The sequence below is a fragment of the Grampus griseus genome, assembly GCF_964374135.1.
Source record: "Grampus griseus genome assembly, chromosome: 10".
Classification (NCBI taxonomy): domain Eukaryota; kingdom Metazoa; phylum Chordata; class Mammalia; order Artiodactyla; family Delphinidae; genus Grampus; species Grampus griseus.
In genome coordinates, this window is record NC_139004.1 from 36,941,200 (window position 1) to 36,959,024 (window position 17,825).

Below are 17,825 nucleotides of genomic sequence, written 5' to 3' on the forward strand. Positions count from 1 at the left end.
TCCATGATCCCTAACTGTCTGAAACCACAGATGGCCAGTTTTGGGTCAGGTTTGTGGACAGTGAGATGTGAGGCTTTTGTGTGACCTTGGGTGAATCACTTTACCTCTGAAACTTGGTTTTCTCATTCATCAAACGAAGATCAGAGCAAGGCCCCATTAGCCCTAAATTTCTGAATCTAGGTCATTCTGAGAAGATTCCTTCAGCTGCCGAATTTCCATTTAGAATGCTGTTTTGGAAATTTGCCACTAGAGGCCAGTGTGAATACAGTTTAGCCTTGCAGCTTCTTCAAACGGCAGATGCCTACCAATGCCTTTTCATGATTCTAAGCCAGGCCTGGCACCCCTTGGGTGTGGAAAACCAGCAGCTGCTCAGACTGAGTGGGGCCAGAATTGAGACATCAGCCTGGCATTGAAAAGGCCTGGGAAGACTCTGTCGGCACAGGCCCGCCAGCCCTCTTTCCTGTCTACTGGACTAGATGGAGGAGAAGCCCTCCGTGCATGGTGAGGGTGCTTGAGCCCCTGTGCCCGGGGCCTGGTTCTGTAGCATGCCTCATTGTAAAGAGCCAGCTCCCTCTTAGCCACTTAATATTGCACTTTACAGTTGAAGCCATTCATTCAGCAAGTAATCTTGGAGCCCCTCTTTTAGGCCCAGCAATAGCAAATATTTTCAGAGTCAACCAGAAGGAACCTTAGAGGACTTCCCTGGTGACGCAGTGGGTAAGAATCCGCCTGCCAGTGCAGGGGACACAGGTTCGAGCCCTGGTCTGGGAAGATCCCACATGCCGTGGAGCAACTAAGCCCGTGTGCCACAACTGCTGAGCCCACGTGCCACAACTACTGAATCCCGTGCTCCTAGAGCCTGTGCTCAGCAACAAGAGAAGCCACCACAATGAGAAGCCTGCTCGCCGCAACTAGAGAAAGCCCGCATGCAGTAACAAAGACCCAATGCAGCCAAAAGTAAATAAGTGAATAAATTTATTTTTAAAAAAAAGAACCTTAGAAGAAATTATTGCCCTTTCTCTGTTCCATGGTCTGTGGAAGCTTCTTATATGTATTTTTCTCTTAATCTCTAAAGCCATCTTCTGTGGTTGGCATTATTATGCCCATTTGCAGGTGAGCAGACTGCGGACCAAAGACAAGTAGCACTGAGCCTTGTACAAAGTGAATGAATGTATGGAATAACAGGCCCAGTGTTGCAGAGCTAGTAAAAGGCATGTCTAGGACTTGAACTTGAGAACTTCTGATCCCAAGTTTAGCCCTTTTATCTCTACCTTTGATGTACAGAGGAGGAAGATGAGGTGCAGAAAAAGAGAATGATCTGGTGGCAGGGTAGGCATTAGGACCCGAAACTCCTGCCTTGCAGTCTCTCCATCCTAGAGCATCCTCAGCCCAAGCTGGCTGGGAGGCTCCAGCCTTAGTTATCTCCAAGACCCTTCTAAGCAGAGCCTGCCAAGGCACAGCAGGAGGGGAGAAGGAGGGAGGGAGGAAAGGAGCACAAATGACCCTAATCAGTGTGTTTATTGGATCATAACTGTATTAGCCTCACCACTCAGCTAATCTCATAGACTCACTTTCCTCTTTGTGAGGATCTGGCCACAGCTCCATTAAAAGCTGCTGGCCTGAGTACCTGTGAGGAAGCTCTTGTACAGCAGAGGTGGTGGGGAAGGAGGGAGAAAGCAATATTTCTACTTCCTCGTTATGCTGACGGGGAAAACGGCCATTTCACATTCACTGTATAAGGAAAGCCCCCAAGGAAAGGGAGTCCAAGGTTCACAACTGTCTTTGGAAACATTGAGCTCTAAGAGAAAATGTTCCCTTTGTGCCTCCCCTTTTTGAAAGCATTTGTGATACTTTAAGAGAAAACGAGAAGGGAAGAAACTCATGTTTGGGGAACATACCACATGCCAGGTGCTTTACATGTATTATTCCATTTAACCCTCTGAAGGCCTGTGAACAAGACATCATAATGTCCGTTTCATAGATGAATCCGTTTCATGGATGAAGCTCCACGTCAGATGGCTGGGTTTTGGCAGAGCTGAGCTTCAGGCTTGGGGTCTGCTGTCTCCCTCGGTCATACCCGAAACTCCCACAGGAATGGTTTCCATACCATTCTCTGCCCCCTCCTCCCTCCAGCTCAGAAAATATGGAAACTGGTTTTCGAGCCAGGTCATTGTGTAACCTTGGCAACTTCCTTGAGCCATAGTTTTTCCATCTATGGAATGAGAAGGCCAGACTTGGTTTCTCTGGTCTAAACCTGGGCAGTTTTATGATGGTATTTTCTTGCAGCACATTCTCATCTAATTGGACTCTTATATCAGTTTGGAGGGGATGGGCGTATGGGTATCATCATCCCCATTTTTTAAGCTAGGGGAACCTGAGAAGCAGAGATAGAATGAGGGGTTCAAGGTCATAACATGAATGGTTGGAATGGAGACAACCCAGCACTGCCTCTTGCCCCCAGGCAGGCGGGCAGGCGGCCTCTGAGAGGCTGTCAGCAGCAGCTCCCAAACCCTGACACCTGAGCCTCACCCTGGCTCCTGATAGAATTATCAGAGAACTGGGGAACACATACTTACTGTAATCAGAGCAACTTTTCTTAGCCAGGGGTGGAGGAGGCAAGATGTGAAGTGTGTCTGATGAGCTCCTCTCGCAGTGCAGAGCCCAGAGTTAATAAAACTCAGGGAAATCACATCAGGCAGCTGGAGATGCAAGCAGACGGGCTCCAGGGGCAGGGCCACTGGGACTTCAGCTTCCACACAAAGCCAGGCTCGTGGCATTTTGTGCACATTTCAGTTTTCTTCAGCAGCCAGGCAGGCAGATAAAAGCAGCTTGGCATGAAAATGAATTTAGCGCTTGGGGAAAAAAAAAAAGAATGTTTCACCCTTGGTGGCTTTTCAGACTGCCCAGTGCAGGTACAGCCAGGGGACATGCTAAGGAGCAGCAGTGTAGGGAAAATCCGAGGGCGGGGGTGGGGTGGGAAATAGCCCCCTGCCCCACCCCATCAGCCTGAGGTGGGGAGGGGCACAGAGTCCTGAGGCCTAGGCAGACCCTCAACTGTGGCAGGGGAGAAATGGGAGGGATTTGGGGGAATAGACTCGATCAAGCCTTTCCAGTTGAAAGTCCAGCTGTTTCATCCCTCACCCAGGCCAATCAGGAAGTCATCAAGTGTGTTGATGGGAGGCTGGGACTCAAGCCACTGTGGTAGGGGAGAAATGGGAGGGATTTGGGGGAATAGACTCGATCAAGCCTTTCCAGTTGAAAGTCCAGCTCTCTCATCCCTCACCCAGGCCAATCAGGAAATCGTCAAGTGTGTCGGTGGGAGGCTGGGACTGCAGGGAGGGACATAGGCTGCTTTTAAGCTTCTGAAGATTCAAATGCGAGGATTCATTCTCCAGTTCCCAAGATGCGAAAATAAGAGGAAATGGGCTGATATCAAGTGGAGAGAGAGTTCAGGAGGCCCAAGAGCAGACTGGCCGACTGGGGGGTAATATATTCAAATGTAATCAAATCCAGCAAAAAGGAAGAGAGGGAAGCTGAGGCCTGGGAAAGGCTAGGCTGTGGAGGACCAAGATCCAAGACCAAGACCTTCAGGGCACGCCCCCTGCTAGGCAGGAGAAGAGAGAAGTGTCTACCTAAGAGAAGTGTTTTGGAGGTTCAATGGAAGGAGAAACTCGGTGACCTTGGGTGAATCCAGGCTAGCTTTCTGGAAGAGATTTTACCTGAAAGAAGCGTAGAATGTGGGCCTGGTGGAGAGGAAATGGCAGGAAGAAAGGCCGGGGGCAACCATGTGGCTGGTCCTGGTTGGGTGTAAAAGGCTGATGGTGGGGGTGGGGAGATGGAGGTTCACATTGGCCCTATTGCGAAAGGCCCAGAGATAGGACACTTGCATTTATAAATAAAGTCAAGGGGACCCATCCCTTCTTGAAGGAGCTGAGGTGAGAAAAAAGGTCTAGGAGTTGATTCTAATCTGAACTCCTGTTAGTTTTTACCTCCAGTTGCTGCTTATTAGCAAAACAACCTTGGGCCAATTTCTTTCCCTCTCTAGGACTCAGTCTTCAGATTTGTAAAATCGAAGTGAGTTGCATTATCTTACAAGTCCTTTGCAGCACTGAGGTTTCCAATACCGCAACTAACAATACTGAGCTAAATACTGGGTTAAATATGTGTGTGTGGCGGGGGGAGGGTGCACAGTGACACGCTGTGATGTCTATGCTGGACAGGGTGAAAAGTGGAAGGGACAAGGCTCTGAGCACAGATCACATGGTGCTGGGACTAGGTCCCATGGACATGCGAGGGGCTGTCTTGCAGACACTGAGTCACCTAGACAAGGCCTGAGTGAAGATTGGAACAAGAGAGGCTGGTGTCAGGCGAAGACAGGGGCTTTGGTCTCACACAGTCCTGGGTTTGCATCCTGTCTCTGCCACTTATCCGTGTGAGCTTGGGCAAGTTAAGGCCCGTATTCTACAGATTCCTACAGCATAACTCAAAACGAGTGCTCCAATTCCACTGGACAGGGCTTCTGAGGAGACTGGGTCTCCCTCATCTCTCTATCCCTGGCAGTGAACTAGCCCAGCTCACTGCACAGGGTAGTAAAGTTTTATCAAACGAGACAATAGCATCATAGTTATTGTGAGGATTCAGTGTGTGATGGATGTTAAATTCTTATTGCTAAGCTTATTACATGGTAGGTTCTCAGTAAACAAAATAAATAGATAAGAATCCCTTCCCGGGCTTCCCTGGTGGCGCAGTGGTTGAGAGTCCGCCTGCCGATGCAGGGGACACGGGTTCATGCCCTGGTCCGGGAAGATCCCACATGCCGCAGAGCGGCTGGGCCCGTGAGCCATGGCCACTGAGCCTGCGCGTCCGGAGCCTGTGCTCTGCAACGGGAGAGGCCACAACAGTGAGAGGCCCACGTACCACAAAAAAAAAAAAAAAAGAATCCCTTCCCTTCTCTGTGCTACTGGTCAAGGAGCCCAGAGATTCTCAATCTGATAGTTGTCAATTCAACAACTGAATTCGTAATAGATGCTCAATAAATGCTTGCTCAATAAATGGAAGGCTAGATGTGAGATGTATGTGGTAGGGAAGACTTGGGCCCTGTTTGGGACTGCTAGGTGGAAGCCAAGGGTCCTCATGAAGGAGTCAGTGTTTCAGAGGGGAGAGATGAACTTTTCATGTAGTCATACGATCAACTGAGCACCTATTACGTGCTAGGCACTGTCTTTGGAGCTGGGAGTGTAACCATGAACAAGGCAAAGTTCTTGCTTGCATAAAACTTGTATTCTTATGGGGGAACAGACAAGGGTACTGCTCTGAGGAAAAATAAAGGAGGGTCAGGGGGCTGAGAGTAACAAGGTACTGTGTTAGGTAGTGTGGCCAAGGAAAGCCCCCTGCAGGGAGGGCATTTGGGCAGAGACCTGGGTGACCCGGGACAAGTGTTCTAGGCTGAAGGAACAGTAGGTACAAAGGCCCTGAGACAGGGGCCTGCAGGGCCCATAAAGAGGCCAGTGTGGCTGGAGTGAGGACTGTGAGGGGGAGAGAAGGACGAGATGAAGTCAGAGAGGTCACAGAGCCCATGGCCCATCAAGTCCTTTTACCACAGAGAGAGATGGAAGCCAGGGCAGGGTCTGAAGCAGAGGAGTGACGTAACCCGACTCTGGTTTCAAGTGGATCCCCTGTCTGGTGTGAAGATTCTAGTAGCTAGACTGAAAAGGCAGGGAGGCCTCCCTCACTTGGAAAAACAGGAGAGACTGGAAGGAGGAGCACAAGAGAAGTGAGAGAGGAAGCCCAGGGGTGGGAGTGGGGGGCGCAGATGGGATCCTAGGGGCGGGAAAGGCTGCTGCACCAGCAGCTGGAAGGCCCTGGGGCTTCCCTTTGCCCAGATGACTGATCTAGCCATGCTGTGATGTGGGGAGAGGCAGAAAGGAGGGGCAGGGTGGGGTTCCAGTTGGGATGGTGGGGCATCTCCAGGAGGAATGGGGGCTGGAGGTGTGGAGAGCCCTGTGGCCAGCTTGTGCCTCTTCCTCCACCCCAGCAGAACATGGCTGCTCCTCAGACCTTCTCAGGCAGGTCCGCACTGCACTTGGGTGCCTGACCTTGCTGTTCTTAGTGGAGTTTCTTATTGAGGGAAGAGTCAGGTGACCTTGAGTCCTTTACTCCCCCTCTCTAAACTTTTGAGTGAAAGAAGGGGTTTAACCTAGATGGTCTCCAACCAAGCCCCTTCTAGCATTTCTATTAATGGATGGAATCAGACACTGCATCTCCCCTACCTCTCTACTGCCACAGTGGTTTCAGGTTCCTGTCACGCCCTCTGTCTTTCCATCTCCCCAGGGCTCCCATGTACAGTGGTGCAGGGCGTTCACCTCACAGGGGCACCCAGCCAAGGGAGTAAGTGGAGGCTCAAATCAAGCCCATAGTCTGCTCCACAAGCCATGTGCCCTGGCTGGCTCAGGGATGCATTTACCCAAAGTAAAGAAGGCCTTTTTCCAGCTTGTTCTGAGGTGCAGTATGGTTAGCCCCCACTCCCCTGTCCCATGCTCACTCCATCTTCTGCTCCTCTGTGTTCCTTTTGTCTTACCATCCCCAGCCTCAAACAGGGCAGATCTGAGGGCAGCATTTACACGACAGGCCTGGGGGAGGGTGGAAGACAGCAGCTGCCTCATCTGTGAGCTCTGCCTCCCAAGCCCTGTGGTGCTTTTCCTCTCCTTATCAATGCTGCGGGTTGCCTCTCGAAATTGCTCTGCCGTCATTAACACTGCGGATTAGGTCAGATGAGAGTATGTTTGCAGTCTTGGATGGCAAAGACAAAACGCTGATGCTGATTATTCCAAATCTTCTGGACATGGCCCATTCTGTGCTCACAGTTTGTAATCAGAGGGACAAGCATTGGTTACATGGTGGGGTGGGCAGAGCTGTGGTTGGCTCTAATCTGGTTGCCAGGCCCAGACAACACGTCTGCAGTGCCTGATGGCCTGCCGGCTGGCTTGCCTAAATATCACAGGTGACCTCAGTTACTTGACACTATCATATCCCTCAAAGAAGAAATGACCTCTCCAATGTCAACACCCATAGACTGCTTTTGAACCATCAGCAATTCATTTGCACGAGCACTGTGAGCATTTTGCTCTGGGCCTGATCAGCAAGTTTTGTGTTCTGCGGTCACTGGTTAGCTATGTAACTATGGGGTGTCTTTCAGACCACCTCTCCTTCAGTGTCCCCTTCTGAAAAGCCTCTGTGCCCAGAGGAGGCCAAGGCCCATGGCCTTGCATCATGGCCCCTCACCTTCTGCCCTCATATTCTATCTCTGCCACTTTCATCCTGTGCTCCAGCCACACTAGGGTCCCCAAACACAGCTCTCTGGCCCTTAATCATGCTGGTCCCCTGCCAGGAGCACCTGTTCAGCCTTGTCTTCCAGGCAGAAGTTAGTTCATCATCCGTAGCAGCCACCGTCCTGTCTGTACCCTCACCTTTACCACTTCAGTGCACTCCAGCCCCACATCCAACTGTCAGCACCTGTACTTCTTTGCCTGATGCTTTCTCTGGCTTCTGGAACCTGCATTGCCACTTTGTGCTGGTCAGGCCAGAAGTGTCAGGGAATTAAAGCCCTCCAGAAGCAGCCCTCAGCCACTGAGGCAGTGACTGATGAAAGTTGGTGTATACATACCCCTGCTCCCTCGCCCCTCTGGTGGGCTAAGTGTGAGGTGTGTTTTGTATGGTCTCCTAGAGCTTCTCAGTGGGAATGAGCCTTAGTTGCCCACAGTGATAACTGGTTTGATAAACCACCCTTATAGGCTGCCTTCCTTACCTCACCTCCACACTCCCCACATAGCATTTCCTTAATCTCCCCAATAACCTGCTCACATTTAAATCTTTCTCTCGGGGTCTGCTCTGAGGGAACCAAACAGACATCATCAATGTCTATCTCAGTGTCACCTCCTTTTTGCAGTTGCTCCTGACCCTCCCTTGTGCCCATTCCTGGGGTAGAGCTGTTGGTCACTCTTCTCTACTCTCTGGGCCCTTTATACCTACCTCAACAGCATTCCTCATGCTGCATTGTCATTTATTTTCTGCATGTCCTGGGGTCCCCACTGGCCTGGAACTCTTTGGGGACAGATACTGTGTCCTTTTCACCTCTTTATTCTCTGAGCCTAACACAGCACCTAGCACAGAGACGGTGCCCAGTATAATTTTTTTTCCCCAAAGAGCCAGCCATGGAAATGCAATGACTGAGGGGGAACGGAGAGAAACAGACAAGTTCCAGAATTTTTCTAGAAAGAGAATCAGGGGATGCTGTCACATTACAAGGTTATGTGACCAGATGCTGTCACATTACAAGGTTATGTGGTAGAACTTCAGTCTCACCACTCACCTGCTTAATTACCTACAGTGGGTCCCACCTGTTGTCCTCCTCAACTGGGCCTAATTTCATGGATGACTTTTAAGACCCTCCATCATCTGGCCCCATCCTAGGAGGCAGTCAAGGTTTGTTCAGTCAGGCTTTGGTCTCAATGGCTGGGGTTCAAATTCTCACTCTGCCAGTTCCCAGCTGGGTGATCATGGGCGAGTTACTTAGCTTCCCTGGGATAATAATACCTCATGCCTGTACTTATTTTGAGAATTTATACTCACGCATAGTCCTTGTGAATATATTTAAAACCACTGAATTGTACACAAAATGGTGGAATTTTGTAGTACGCAAATAATATCTTAAAAATTAAGCATGGTGTCTGGCCCAGGATAGTCTCTTCGAAAACGGAATGGTGGTTATCACTGTTACCAAGGAAGTTTTCCAAGGGGCCCTAGCACCTGGCCAGGCACAGGGCAGGTATTCTGTAAATACTGGTAGAATGAATGGATAACATATTCCACAAGTATGTCTGGAACATGTGTAGGACAGGTATGGGGTGGGGGGAGGGAACAGAGAGTCCAAGCCCAGTTTTGCATCCTTCAGAAAAGGAGGCCCGACTTATCCTGCAGAGAGGGTCTTAAGCCCAAACCGGAGAGTGGAGCCTTCTGACGCAGCAAGCCCCCGCTGCCCTGGGCATCCCAGCGCCTTTGTTCTTGCTGTCGGGTCCCAGGTTGCAGAACACAGTGCAGCCAATCCTGAGCCATGGGTAAAAGGAAAACACTTAACCCGGGCCGATGAATGTGTTCTTATTTATCTTTGACTCTGGCTGTATCTGATGTTCTGGGAATTGACTTCAAACAGAATCTCGAGGCGCCTGTTAAGGCCCAGCTGCCAAAGCCAGGCCCGCGGGGCGTGGCTTTTCCAGGGCCAGCCTCAGGCTCTAGGCCTCGCCAGGACCCCTCCCCGGGGCACAGGGGCGCGTCGCGTCCAAACGCCCGCCCGGCGGTGGGCGCGGAGGAGGTTTCAGCTCCGCAAGGGTGAGACTGAGGCTGAGAAGGGGTCGCTGGAGATTTCCTGGAGACGACCCTCTGTGCGAAGCCCTGGAGAGACGCCACAGCGCAGCAAACCCAGAAGGGCGAAACTGGGGCAGGGTGGGGCCGCAACGGGCCTGGCTGGGAGGGGGCCCGCCTGAGAGGTGCCTCAACTCTCTCCTCGCTCCCACGGCTGGGATCAGAGCCCAGCACACAGCAGGCGCCTACTTGGTGCAGGTTGCAGAGAACCCCCGAGGATCTCGGGCCGCCCTCTGTCTGGCTGGAGGAAGCTTCTAGACCTGGGGGCTGGTTAAGCCGTGTGGTCACGACGGGCCGGGGATGGGGAGGGCACTGTCGCGTGGCTTAGGTGGCTGACTTCGCGTGGCCAGGCCCGGCGAGAACCAGAGGCGGATGGGGGAGCGCCCATGCACCCACTCTGCCTAGGCCTAAGGACCCTCACTGGGAAACCGAGGCGGCTCCTCCAGACACCGGGGTCGGCCCCACATGCTTCCCCAGGAGATGTGTAATCTGTTTCTGGACTGAGACCTGCCCTCCGTTGGAGCGCACCCTCAGCAAAGATCCCCCCCTCCAAACCTCTGGTTGGGGGTTGCTGTCTCTTTTGCACAGGTCCCTCCCCACCCCCGCTCCGCATAGACCCTTCTCATACAGATGCCCCTTGGTTCACACATCCCTTTCCCTCCCCGGAGATGGAGACCCCTCAGGGAGGTGGGGAGTGGAGGGCGGGCGCAGACGGAGACGCGCACGGCCGAGACCATCTCTAGCTGTCACTCCCCAGGCTCACAGCATCTGGAGCCGCGTCTCCACGCCCGCCACACGCACAGAGATTCACATGCTCGCACGGACACATTCACACTAGTGCGCAGACCCCGCCCGCGGCCCCGCCCCGGCCCCTGCGGGCGTCCCCTCCGGCGCTCGCGCACCCGGCGCGCAGCCCGCCCCGGGTGGCGGGAGGTGGCGGCTTCGGGCAGATTTGATTTTCCCGCAGCCCGGGAGCCCCGGAGTCAGAGCCCGAGCCGAGGAAGTGGCGCTCGCAGCCGCGTCCCCACCCCCGCCGCGGAGACCCAGCGAGAGGCGCCGCAGCCCCTGCGCTCCGGGCTCGCTCCGCGCTGCCTGAGTTCGGCCACCCCCGCAGCTCGCGCCCCATCCGGCCCCCCACACCCCTCTCCTTCTCCTGCACCCTTTCTGTCCCCGCCCCAAGCTCCCCGCCCCTCTCCCGGTGCCCCCTCCACGACTCCGCGCGTCCCTCCCGGTGCCCTCTCCCCGCGCTCCTCCGCCTCTCCCGGCTGCGCCTCAGCTCTCTGTGCTCTTTGCGCCTCTCCGCTGGGCCCCCAGCCTCCTCGTCGCGTTACCCGCGCCCCCTCCTGTATCCTCTGCCCCCGCTCCCTCCGCCCCGCTTCCCTCTCTCACTTCCCACGCCCCCTCTTCGCTTTCCTCTTTCCTCCCTTTGCCGCCCAGCCCCGGCTCCGGAGTTGGGGGAGAGCCCAGGGTTTCGGTTGCTCCGGAGGAGGCGTGAATCGCGCAGGGATTTACTAATTTGGAGTGGAGGGCGCGGTGGGCTATGGAGCAGCCCGAGGACATGGCGTCGCTGAGCGAGTTCGACTCCTTGGCGGGCAGCATCCCGGCCACCAAGGTGGAGATCACCGTGTCCTGCAGGTGAGCCCGCTGGTCCTGGCCCCCGGCCCCGCCCCTGGCCCCGGAGGCCCTGCGCCCCTTTGGCTCCGACCATCTACCTCCGTGCGCCCCCTTACAGAGTGACCTCTTCTCCAGGACGCCCCTTTGCCTGTCCTGCAAGAGCCCCTGCCCAGCCACGGGTGGCGACCGCGGAATGGGAAGCCAGGCTTAGGGTCGTATCCCAGAAAGTTTGCACTCTGGGCTGTTGTTGCGAGGAGAGAAGACACAGGAACGGGGGTCCAGACGCCCGTTTGGGGAGAGGGAGGTAGTGAAAAGACATAGCAGGGTCTTCACAGCAGTCTATTTCTGATCATCCCCTCCCCAAATCCAGAAGAGAATGATCTGCCTCATCCCTCCCAGGCGTGCCCAGCCTCTGCCTTTTGTGCCCTCCTTCCCTCTTTTCTCCCCCCTCCTTTGCCCCAACACCCTCACCCTGTCCTCCCTTACCCACCCACCATTCTAGACCCCAGGATTTGAAAGCCTTTCTTCACCTCCAACAACAAAACTGACTCTCAGGAAAGGATCAGATTGACTCATTCGTCCTGAGATGTGGATAATTGATAACGACTTAAAGTTGCACCATTAAAAAAACAATAACTGGGCGTACAAAATCTTAAGCCAAAGGACTAGAACGATGAGTGTGGAATTTTAGAGTCCAGCAGGGGAGGGGGAGGAGAGTTTTTGTGGGCTGCCACCCCCAAATCCTCAGTCGTGTCACACAGGCTTTGGGAGTCACTTCTTCATCTAAGCTGGGTCTCCCCCAGGTTCTCCTATGTGAGAGGAAGGCTGCCACAGGCAGTAAGGGATACAAGTAGGGAAGGGGGAATTTATCCCTAGTGCAGGCACCCTGTGGCTGGCCTAGGGTCACTGCCTTGCTGGGATTGTGAGGGGGCACTGTGGCCTACGCAGAGGCTACCTCTTGAGTTTCTGCTGGAAATTCCATTCCCCTGCCCCAAGTGACCAACAGCATTTCCGGGGTCCTGGGTGTGCACTTGTTCCAAATCGCCCAGGCCTCTCTTTGATCAGACCTTTCACCCACCCTCATGGCACCCCCAACCCTGTGTTCCCAAGTTGTGGCATTGGGGAGGTGTAGATGGAGCCAGGGGAACTGGGCTGGGATGTGAAAGAGGGAAGGAATTGGCGGAGGGCTGCGGTTTAGGGTGAGTGGGAGTGAGGGCTGATGAAGTTGAACATAGCTGGCCCCTGCATCAGGCCCTTCTGGGGGCTCCTGTGATAACACCACATGTCTCCCCTATGGTCCCACATACGGTTTTGTCAGAATTATCTCCCAAGGCCATTTGCATCTTGCCATTACTCTGCTGGGAGATTCCTGACTGCCCATTAGCGCCGGCCTCACCTCCTCAGCCATCCACAGCTGCCCCAGCCTGTCCTCCCTTCCCTGCTGGTGCATAGCCCTGCGCCAGATGCTCCTTCCCAGCCTTCAGTCATGCCTGTGTCGGAGCTGTCTCGGGAGGCTTTTCACCTCAGAGCCTCTGAACAGCACAATCTCCATCCATATCTCACCCTGCCTTCATCTCTGCCAGTTCGTGTCCCCCCATCCTGAAAAGCCCGGCCTCGTGCTCCGCACTTCCAGCCATCCTTCTCACCCTTGAGAGACACGCAGCCCAAATCACGGCCTTCTGTGTTCCCTGGGTCCTGAGCACTCAGCCTGGGCCACCGGGTCTCTCACATATTGAGCACAAAACCTCTGAAGACATCTCAGGTGTGCAGACTTCATTCCTCTTCCCCCAAAGCAACTTTGTAAGCATTTGAGGGCAGCGATCCCCACCCTGACTCAGACCCACGAACCCAGAGGAGGCAGAGGGCACAGGGCATTGTGGCTTTGGAATCAGATTCTTTAAAATGGAATCTGCTCTACCACTTGGGGCAAACTTTTAACCTCGCTTTCCCCCATTTGTCAAGTGCAAACAACGAACCTGTTATTCGTGGAGAAACCTTATTCACAGAGGTACCCCTCATGCTTGGAAGCATGGCTGGCATGTAGCAGGTCCTCACTGAATACTGTTGGAGGACTTAATTTACAGGAGTAGAGGATCATGAAGCATCCAGCATGCTGCTTTGCACTTGCTTCGCACACAGTAGGTGCTCAATAAATAACTACAGTGATTATTGTAAGGCAGTAGCACTTGGCCCCTCCTGTTTGCTCTCTGGAAGCAGAGGTGTCCAAAGACTCAAACCTTTTGCCTAAGCAGTACCTAGGGATGCGGTTGAGTTCCTGGGGGATGTGGTTCTGGGATCAACCCTGGTGTTCATTCCCCTTCATGGGACATCAACCTGAGAAGGGCATGACCCAGGCTCTGCTCCTGCCCTCCCAAAAGCCAGAGAGTGGGGAATAATGAGTTTTGGTAGGAAGGGGTGAGGAGGGAGGAGTCACCTGGAACGGAAGGGAGGCAAGAAAACAATGTGAATAAACTTGAAATTGTAGATCCATCTGTTTGCCTCAACCAGGTCTAACTATCCAGTTTCTAGAACAGATCGAGAGAGGGAGAGAGAGAAAAGGAAAAGGAGGCAAGGAGGAGGAGGATGGGGAGGAGGGAGAGCTGCACAGAATGGCTCTCTCCAGCATATTCTATACTCCATGGCCACCAGTTAATGAGAGCCAAGGCCTTCTCCCCTGCATCTCATGGTCAGCATTGACTGAGCCCGGGGGAGGAGGCTACAGGGTGCCCCTGCCCTGAGCATCTAGGTGACACCTGCTGGTGGGCAGGGAATAGTAGGGCAGGCAGAGGGGTTGGTGGACTGAGAGCTCCAGGGGGCTTCAGAATGGGCAGCTGGGGATGAGGGGGCCAGTGTTTCAAAGGAACTGGAAACTAGGATTCCTGGGAGCTAGTTCCTTTCCCTTCTGCTCCTTAGGAAGGTCCCTGCCATCCCCTCCAGCCCTAGGAGGTCTCTGCTGTTGCCTAGGGGAGGACCTGACCCCCACCATGCCTATCCTAGGACACTTCTAGCTGAGCAAAGCTGTCTGGCACAGGGGCATATCTGAGCCCTAGCACAGGACCACAGCAGAGGCCCATCCAAGCCTCTGCTGAAGGCAGGTGACACTGTGGGATGGATGTGTTTGGGCCCCTGCTTCTTTGTGTTGGGTGTCTCCTGGGCTAATCTATAGTCTACTCCCAAACAATTGTTTTCACTGATTTTGGTAAACTCGGGCCAAAGATTTTAAAGCCTCTGGTTGTCTGGCTCAAGGCTTGTAAGAACATGAGTCTATGGGGTCTGTCTACCTGGGTTCAAATCCCTGTGATTTTGGGTAAAGCACTTAACTTGGGCTGTGGTTTCCTCACCTGTAAAGTAAGTGTAATAATCCTTATCACAGTAGAAGGAGTAAATGGATTAAGCCATGAATAGTAATTTATGTTGCCTATTATTTGACACCTGAAAGTAAAGAAAAATCTGTCTCTATAGCTGGTTTGTTTGGGTCCTGGAGATCTGATCCATCTAGAAAGTTCTATTTCCCCCTACCCCCAGCTTTATTGACATATATTTGACATACTGTGTACATTTAGAGATTCTGAGGGGTTGTTTTGGGAGTAAGGTAGATGGTTTGTGAAACCAGATTCCAGCAGACATCGTAGAAAGTGTGAGCCACGAGCTTCTCTTTTCTCTGTTGGTCTGTTCCAGACCTTTCCTGACTTTATTAGCCTCCCTGCAGACCCAGTCAAAACTCACCTGTCCAGTGTCCTGTTCCCAAGGGCCCCACTATTTCTCTGTGCCTCGTCTGATGCAGGGATCCAGACCAGCGTGTTGGTTAGAAAGAGCAATTTGCATTTTTTATGTAACAGGAAACCTGTGCACTTCCACGGGGTCTTGCTGGCAGAACCACTGAACGATTCTACATGGCGGGGCTCCTGAGACCCACAGGGAAGGCAAGGAGGGGACAGTCCAGAGGCAGGTGGTGGCTTAGCCCTGCTGGGATCTCTCAAGCAGCTGCCCTCTCCCCTCCAGCTGACGTGGGGCTGGTGGGCAGCTGTTGCCTCTGCCCCAGAGATGTTGTTTTCTGCTGTCTGTTCAGGTTGGCGTTTTGGAGAGGCAGCCTAGCTCAAGAGCTGTGCCCTCAGCCTCTCAGAAGGGGTGTGAATGGGCTCAGAACACTGTCTTCTGACAGGCAGGGGGAGGGTGGCTTTGGGGGAAGGAGGAGCCTGGGGGCAGTGTGGCAGCTGTTAGAGCCATTGCTAGGAAAAAGAGGTCTATTCAGCCACTGACTACATTAAGATACTGTTTAGTGGAGCCAGAGGAATAAAAACAGTGGGATTTATTGAGTGCTTACTACATGCCAGGCATTAACATCTGTACTAGGCTGAACCATATGCAATTGCCTGTAGTCAGCTGTTTTTAACCTACTCAAATAGCAATTTGGTACAAACTCAGACTATTATATTAGTTTTCAATTGCTGCATAACAAATCACCATAGTCCTAGAGCTTGAAACAACAGCCATTTATTACCTCACAGTTTCTGTAGGTCAGAAGCCCAGGCACAGCACAGCTGACTTGTCTGCTCTGGGTCTCTCCAAGCTGAAATCAAGGTGCCTGCAGGGGCTGTGATCTCATCTGAGGCTTGGGGTCTAAGCCAAGCTCATTTAGGTTGCTGGCAGAGTTTAATTCCTTGCAGCTGTAAGGTTAAAGTCCTGTGTTCTTTTTGGTTGTTGGTTTGGGGCTCTTAGCTCCTACAGGCTGCCCTCAGGTCCAGCCATGTGGGCCTCTCACAACATGGCAGCTTCCCTCTTCAAAGCCAGCGGGATAATCTCTCCAGAGTCTGCTACTTGATATAAAGTAACAGAAGTGAGTATCCTATCATATTCCCAGGTCCCACTCACACTCAAGGGGAAGGGATTGTGCAGGCTTGCACACCGGGGGTGGGAATTGCAGGGACCATCTTAGATTTCTGCCTACCACAATTACTGCATCTTTTTTAAGCTTACAACAATCCTATGAACTAGAAAGATACTAGTAGTATTTTCCCCTTTTTGCTGATTAGGAAATCGGGGCTCAGGTTAAGGAACCGGCCCAAGGCTGTACAGTTAGTGTGTTTTGGAGAAGGGGATCCAAATCCAGTTTCCTCAGACTTCAAAACCTTGAGAGCCTCTTGAGTTTGAGGATTGGGGTCTCCAAGGATGAGAATCATGGTAGGGCCTGGGTACCAACCATGGTAGATGTAGCCAAGAAGTAGGTACTCTATCTGCAAGGATGAGAGGCCTTCCTTGCTCAGGGATGCCAGGCAAACCCGGAACCAGAGGAATCCCTAGGGAGCAGAGACCAGAAAGAGTCATGGGATTGCAGCTGGCCTTCCCTGGCATCTAGACCATAGGGTAGTAGCTTACCATCTGTCCTCTTCCAGCCCACAGGTCTCCCTGCTCAGACCTAAGTCCATTGCTGGAGATGACCTACCATTGGGAAGAGAGGGTGGGGAGGAGGTGAGGGGAATAAGGCTGGAACAAGTTTTGGGCACAGAGGAATCAGATTCAGTTAGGAATGCTTTGGCTGTAGGTAACAGAAAATCTGATGGTAGGTCAAGCCCAAAATACATTTATTTTTCTCAGATCACAGTGAGTCTCTACGTAGGTTATCTCAGTTCCGATTTGTCAGCTCACTTTGCCATCAAGGATGCAGCTATCTTTCTATTCTGCCATAATCCAAATGGTGGGCCTCATTGTTACAAAATGACTGCCTCTTTTCTAGGTATCACAACCACATCCAAAGACAGGAAGCAAGACATTGGACCAAAGGCCTCTCTCTGAAAATTTCTTTTTATCTAGAAAGCACAGTCGCTCCCAAAATCTCTCAGCAGACTTCCCCTTCTATTTCAGTGGCCAAAGGCAGGTCTCATGTCCACCCCAGGCCAGTATATTAGTCAGTTTGGCTGGCAAAACAAAATACCATAGACTGGGTGACTTAAACAAGAGAAAGAAAAATTTATTTCTCACAGTTTTCAAGGATGGAGGTCCAAGATCAGGGTGTCACATTCTGGTAAGCCCTCTTTCCTGGCCTCAGATGGCCACCTTCTCACTGTGCTCGCATGGCAGAGAGAGAAGGTGAGAGCAGAGAGCAAGCTCTTCTTATAAGGGCACTAATCCCATCATGAAGGACCCACCCTCATGACCTCAAATAACCCTAGTTACCTCCCACAGACCTCATCTCCAATACCAGCACATTGGGGGTTAGTGTTTCAATGTATAAATTTGGGGGGATACACAATCAGTCAACAGCAACAAAGGACAGGAGCCTACCTTCTCTGACTTTAGGCCATCTGCATCAGATAACTGAACCAGCGTGGATTCTATTAGGAAGGGAGTGAGGAATGCTTGCTGGGTGGACAGCCATGGCCTCTGCCACAAGGAGGCTTTCCAGGTGACCCACAGAGTATCTGAGATCCCTGGGGCTACAAGGGGCCTCGAGTTTGGTGTCTTTGAGGACTGACTCCTCAGATTTTCCTGCAGTCAGTGGACAGCCAGTGTTAAGTGACTGGGGACTGATTTTCCAAGCACAGCTTGGCTGGACCCCTGACAACCTCTTTTCCTGCTAGTTTCCTGGTCAAGAAAAAAAGAGTTAGTGTGATTCCAAAACATTACAAGGTGCCTCTGTCTCCTAATGTCACTCACCTCTGCTGGCCTAGCCTAGTGCTCCCAGTAGGAGAAATTTTAAGACTTGATGAATGGGATGGGGGGTGGGCGTGAGGGAAAGAAAAATCAAGCACACTTCCTACATTTCTGTTGTAAGCTATTGGCTTCACAACTGCACA

General features: G+C 52.5%; 1 protein-coding gene across 4 annotated transcripts in view; it reads left to right on the forward strand.

Moving 5' to 3' along the window:
- Nucleotides 1–10,957: 10,957 nt before the first annotated feature.
- Nucleotides 10,958–17,825, forward strand: part of CPNE5 (copine 5) — a gene marked incomplete at both ends in the record, with an annotated part of 89,748 nt that continues 82,880 nt past the window's right edge. For all 4 annotated transcript variants that reach the window (XM_082663581.1, XM_082663582.1, XM_082663583.1 and 1 more), the window contains one exon: nt 10,958–11,052. In XM_082663581.1, the coding sequence (XP_082519707.1) occupies nt 10,958–11,052 (95 nt within the window). The remainder of the gene's footprint in view (nt 11,053–17,825) is intronic.